We start from the raw sequence: 5789 nt of genomic DNA, 5'->3' as shown, positions 1-5789 counted from the left end.
ACTTCTGAATCTCACAGACCAAGTCCCAAACGTTGTCGTACATCAGGTGACACCAAACTGGGGAATGCCAGTGCATAGCAACTGTCCCAGAAAATTTGCACCAGAAACCTGGTTCAGCAGACCCTGTTAAAAGGATCAACAAACCAGAGCAGAACATCTCCAAGTCCGGGAAACCAGGGAATCTAGGTTTATGTTTTTTCTATCCCCAAGGCAGAGAACCCACGTTTAGCTCCAAATTTACTCCATCCTCGTCAGGGAAACCACGCTGAGCTCCTGCATTGCTCCACATTTACCTCTAAGCCAGAGGCCCCATATTCAGTTCCAGGTTTACTCTAGATATTACTCTAACCCAGGCAAACCATGTTCAGCCCCAAGTTTACTTCACTCAAGCAACTGAGCTCTAAAGTTCACAGTTAGCCTTAAAACAACTGCGTTTGGACGAGAGGACAAGGGGGTTTGCTCTCCGGCTGGAAGGGGAGGACGAGGGAGTCAACCGCCCTGTTGAAAAAGTCACTGCTGGTTTGTGGGTGGTGGGGGCTGGAAACAAGAGGAAGCAATTGAAAGGGGGAAGAAGGAAGGGAAACTTCATTCTCTCTGACTCAGCCAAACCCAGCCATCTGGCCTCCCCTCCGTCCCGTGTCCTCCCTGCCCCGAGCGAAGCAAGACATTCGTCCCGAGACACCTGGCGGGGACCGTCTTTTTCAGGGAGGTAAGTGATGCATCTTTCATTCAATGTCAGGTTTATTCCCCTCCTCTGCCCTTCTATGCCTTGTTCAGATGGATGCATGCTTCTCGTTCACCGGCTGCTTAGGAGAGATGGTTGGAGTTGGAAACCGCCCATTTTAAAGCTGCCAAGGTTGAGGCACACTGGCTGAACTGGGTCTCCTGTATTTTCGGCCCTGCGAGATCCTGGAGGGTCCTTAAAGAGGGGAGCCGTGTGGGGCAAAAGATCAGGAGCCTGGCCAGGTTATTCAAAGACAGAATAGATCAGGAACCTAGAGCTAGATTCTCCGTGCCTTTGTTAGTCCAGCTGAATCAGTCCAGCTTAGAAGAAAAAGATCTATTTTCTGCTGTGATATAGACGAACATGTAACATAATAAGGGCTGCAAGGAAGATGTGGAAGCAGAGGTTGACAGAGAGCACCGTTAATATTAGAGGGGATGTACTGAAGTGATAAGGATTGCAGTTTATATGAATTTTGCTAAAACCTATAAATGAAACCTATAAATGTATACACGCACAAAGAAAATTGTTAGCTGGAGAAGGTGCTACCAGACTCCTGATTTAGAGGATCCTTAGGGATTTTCCTATGGAAACTTTACCGGTTGAATTTCTCAGCCCTGCCTGAAGTTTTGCTCCTTCCTAAACCCTCCCTTTCTCTTGGGGTCTTTCGCTTCCAGCCTAAGACTGACCCTTGTCCTGATTTCTCTGCTCTCCCTTGCACACCGCTCTGACGTTCTTCCAAAGCGCTTCCCGTCTCAGAAACAAGAAAAGGAAAAAAAAACCGCACGGTTGTGCCAGGCAGATTTAGCACACAGGGGCACACCGGCAGCCAGGTGAACAAACACGAGGGTAGGACTACTGCAGCTTATTTCCCCAATAAGCCATTTTTTTCCAGCTGGCAAGCCAGCCCAGAAGAACTTGTTGCAAAGTGCTTTTTACTAGGGGTAAAAAGATGTTATTCACCGATGCTTGTGCATGATGTTTCAAAGCAGAGGTGCCAGCCTCAAAACCGTGCGCAATGAAGATACAAAGCTCAGGTTTCAGAAATGTTGTGATGGGGACGCAATTCAAGAGAGGCACCCCCCCGCCCCTTGTAATGCACAGGTAGATTTAGGCTTTGGTTGATAGATTGATCCTAAACCTTCAAGGCCTTCTGGTGGAATTGGGGAATGACATTATATTATTATTGAGGTTGGTCACACAGTCAGCCAGATGTTTAGACTGGATTTGGCATTTTTATCCACCTATCAAATCCTTTCCAAGGACCTGGGACGGGCAGATGTTAAAGGTATCATTGCAGGATATAAGCTCTTCTTCTTCTTCTTCTTCTTCTTCTTCTTCTTCTTCTTCTTCTTCTTCTTCTTCTTCTTCTTCTTCTTCTTCTTCCTCCTCCTCCTCCTCCTCCTCCTCCTCCTCCTTCTCCTCCTCCCCTCATCATCATCATCATCATCATCATCATCATCATCATCATTTAGTCATTTCTGGGCAGTGTACAGTTCTTTAAATATTACACGGACCCAGGAATCATTGAGAAGAAATTGGGGTTCCCCCTCCCGTTGCTCAGAGTCTCCAAAAACCTGTTGGCCCGAGGCTGGTAGAAAACTGAGGTTGGAAAACTCTGAAAGGTTGCTGATCGGAAACCCCGTTTGGACTTTTTGCATGAAACGGGGAAAAAAATGAAAGTGTGATATATGGATTGGATGATTAGAAATAACAGTAGAGCATAGAAAAAATGAACATTATGTTGTAAACTTAGAGCAGTGTTTCCCGGCAACTTTCAGACGGGTGGACTTCAACTCCCAGAATTCCCCAGACTGGGGAATTCTGGGAGTTGAAGTCCACCCGTCTGAAAGTTGCCAAGGTTGAGAAGGGTAAGAGCTTAAAGCAACTTTATACACCTATCTGTTGTAAAAGAAAGTCAGAAGCCATTTTTCTTTTGCATCTTTGCACTTTTGATCTTCCTTTCTTTTTCGCTCTTTACCTTCTTCTCTTTTCTACTTTTTCTCTTCACGACTAGTCCTTGCTAGTTTTTAATCTCTTTATTTTAAAAATCTAATAAAGTTATTTCAGGAAAAGGGGAAAAAAGGAAAGGCCTGGGAGGAAGCAGGCATCTCCCTTTTCCTTGTGGGACATAAACAACATTCTTTCTCCACCGTGTTCTTTTTGATACGGCTTCCCCACAGTCACATCTCAAAGGGCTTTGCAAGGAAAATAAAATAGAATTGAAATGCAAATGGGTACCTTAAAAAAACAGGGGTAGAAATGGAGCAATGGCTTTGCAGAGTGGGAGGTGCCAACTGGGGCTTTTGGGGGGGGCAACTCCCCCTGAGAAGGAAAAGGGGGAGCAAGGGTCTCACTCTCTCCTCTGATGATGGCCACAGAGTCAACATGGCGAGCCGATTCTGGTTGGCAGCTGGAGTGCTGATCCTGGTGCTGGATAGCGTGGTTCCCCAGCAAACCGTGTGCCAGGCGCCCAACGGCAGAGACGGGCATCCAGGAGCCCCAGGGCGGAACGGAAGACCAGGACAGAAAGGCGATGTGGGTGACCCAGGTAAAAGATTGCTGGCCAGTAGCAAGAGCGTAAATCAAATAAATCAAATCACAAATAAATAAGAACGACCTCGTTTGCTACGGGGTGCACAGCTCTGCTCGATCCAAGAACCACGGCTGTAGAGAAGTGGGTGGAGCCGTGCCAAAAAAGTAGGCGGGGCCAAGGCTCAGTCTAAATCAGGGCTTCTTTCACCTGGGCGAGCTGCAAATGATCGGACTGCGACTCCCAGAATTCCGCAGCCAGTGTAGCTGTTGGTGAGAATTCTGGGAACTGGCCCAGATCTGGAAGTTGCCCAAGGTGGGAATTGCTGCTCCAGTTTCATGATTGATAGAGATTTAGTATCTCTTCCCCCTTCAATGGCATTAAAAATGACAAATTGGGCTGGGCCCATAACTTTGGCAGGAGCATATTATATACAGATAGTGCTGTCCTCCTGGATGTTATGCTTTAGAAGAGGGAAAGCCGAAATCCTGTTCCATTTTAAGGGGGGAGAGTTGGAAGGTGCATCAGGGGTCATGTAGTCCAGCCCCTCCTCACAGATGGCCATCCAGGTTGGTTTGAAAACCTCCCGTGAAGAGGAACATTTCACTTTGTATCAACAGCTATTTCACTGATTCCATAGGAACAGCCACAAATGCAGTAGAGATTGCTGCTTTAATTTTTATCTCCTTTAACATTTCCACTGGGCCACTGAAAGCTGAAAGATTTTACCCTCTGCCAACCACGCTGCAGGGTTTCCCAGAATGCGGATTATTCATCCTCCAGAGTGGCTGCTTGAGGCCACCGATCAAGGAGAAAGTTGACCAAGAGCATTACTAAGATACTCTTATTACCAGTTTTCGCACATTTGAGCTAAGAGCCTTCATGGTCATTCTGGGAATGCAACTTTCTCAAATTCTGCCCAATTCTATATTCCGTCCCGCATAAACGTTTCCAACCGCCAATCGCTGTCATTGGGGGCCCAACCCCTTTAGCCTGATGGGGGTGGGGGTTCCAAAATCCATCTCCAACCTGGAATCCATGCAACAATTACCCAGACACTTTCCTTCCAGGGATGGGGACGAGGAGCACCGGAATCCGGGGCCCAAAAGGCGAACCAGGACCGCCCGGTCCTCCGGGTGAACCGGGCAACCAAGGTTACCGAGGCTTGGATGGCCCCATGGGGCCCCCTGGTGAACAGGGCGATAGGGGCCTAAAGGGCCAAGTGGGAAACATCCAGGACCAGCCCAGGACCGCCTTCTCGGCTTCTCGGAGGAACCCCTCCCCAGGCCTCTCCCCGAAAACAGTGGTCTTTGACAACAGCATCACCAACCAGGATAACGCCTACAGCACTCAGACGGGGAAGTTCACCTGCAGCGTCCCGGGATATTATTACTTCACTTTTCAGGTGGTTTCCCAGGGCAGCCTGTGCCTAAACCTCATGCACCGGGACAAAGCGGTGGCCACGTTCTGCGACCAGAGCAAGGGCATGCTGCAAGTCAACTCGGGGGGCAGCGTCCTGGAGCTGGCCCGAGGCGACCAGGTCTGGCTGGACAGCGACTCTCCCGGTGGGGCCAACATTGTCAGCAGCTCAGACGCCGATAGCGTCTTCAGCGGCTTCTTGCTGTTCCCGACGAGGGCTTGACAAGCTCAGGGCTTCGGGGGTGGGAAGCCCTCGCCATGCTTCTCTTGCGAACGCTCCCCCTGTGAGGGAGGCCTGTGCCCGACTGATGGGTGTCTCCTGCTCCTCCATTCTGTGCTGCTCCTCCTCGCTGCCAAATAAACCTTCTGAATGTCCACCGTCTGCTGTTCACTGCCTGTCAATACAGAAAAAAGGGGGAGGGAGGAAGGGAAGAGCCTTCCAGCTAAATTCCAGAACTGCGACGGCCGCAAAACCAGGATACACCGAAAAAATTGCAGCGACAAACATTTGTTAAAGATGGACCGAACAAACAAAACCTACAAAAATGAGAACTCATGTACAGCCATATATAAACTTATATAAAGCCCCTCTTAACCCCCCCCCCAAAAGTCACAGAATACAAAAATCCCCTCCTTCCCAATTTCACAGCGGGTGATGTGCTTAGACGTTGTCCAGGGGTTACATTTCAGTTGAACCGTGAATTGAACTTTGCAGGGCACCGTTCTGAAAACCGCACTAACGTCCGTCAGAAGGGTCATTCTGCACTCGTATTTACCCAACCCGTGAAGGACACCCCCCGGTTTTAATTCTCTTACTTTTCAAACTTACGAACAGAAGCCACATTTGAATGACACAGCACGAGACCACTGGTACTCAGGTAGCAAAGGCGAGCACCCCAAAAAAAGGCGAGCACCCCAAAAAACTGTTTGAAATAACCTGTGTTAGGTGGGAGGACGGGGAACGTGGAATTCTTGCAAGTCTTTAAAGGACTTTAAAGGACAACCTGGGACAGTAAAACAGGGTTTCAGGGCTGTCTACATGTGCGAAAAACATAATTCACGAAACATCACTTGCAGGCTGTTCTCCATAAGGTCGCCTGATCTGGTCATGCA

At 48.7% G+C, this 5789-nt stretch overlaps 1 protein-coding gene across 1 annotated transcript; it reads left to right on the top strand.

The window, feature by feature from the left end:
- Positions 1-550: 550 nt before the first annotated feature.
- On the top strand, positions 551-5051 carry C1QA (complement C1q A chain). The gene is made up of 3 exons (XM_025170158.2): positions 551-709; positions 3106-3275; positions 4328-5051. The coding sequence occupies exons 2-3, from the start codon at positions 3113-3115 to the stop codon at positions 4897-4899; spliced, it is 735 nt and encodes a 244-aa protein (XP_025025926.1). The 5' UTR covers positions 551-709; positions 3106-3112; the 3' UTR covers positions 4900-5051.
- Positions 5052-5789: the final 738 nt, after the last annotated feature.

Source organism: Python bivittatus, unplaced genomic scaffold, assembly GCF_059951505.1.
Source record: "Python bivittatus isolate LINGU-HERP-01145 unplaced genomic scaffold, Pbiv_v1 ctg000090_np1212, whole genome shotgun sequence".
Lineage (NCBI taxonomy): Eukaryota > Metazoa > Chordata > Lepidosauria > Squamata > Pythonidae > Python > Python bivittatus.
Note: the sequence above shows the minus strand (reverse complement) of the source record. Positions and strands in the feature narration are given on the sequence as shown.

Excerpts from the sequence above, each read along its gene's own strand:
- C1QA (XM_025170158.2), top strand. The coding sequence starts at position 3,113 with ATGGCGAGCCGATTCTGGTTGGCAGCTGGAGTGCTGATCCTGGTGCTG. Across the intron at positions 3,276-4,327 it reads AGGCGATGTGGGTGACCCAG|GGATGGGGACGAGGAGCACC; the intron begins GTAAAAGATTGC and ends CTTTCCTTCCAG.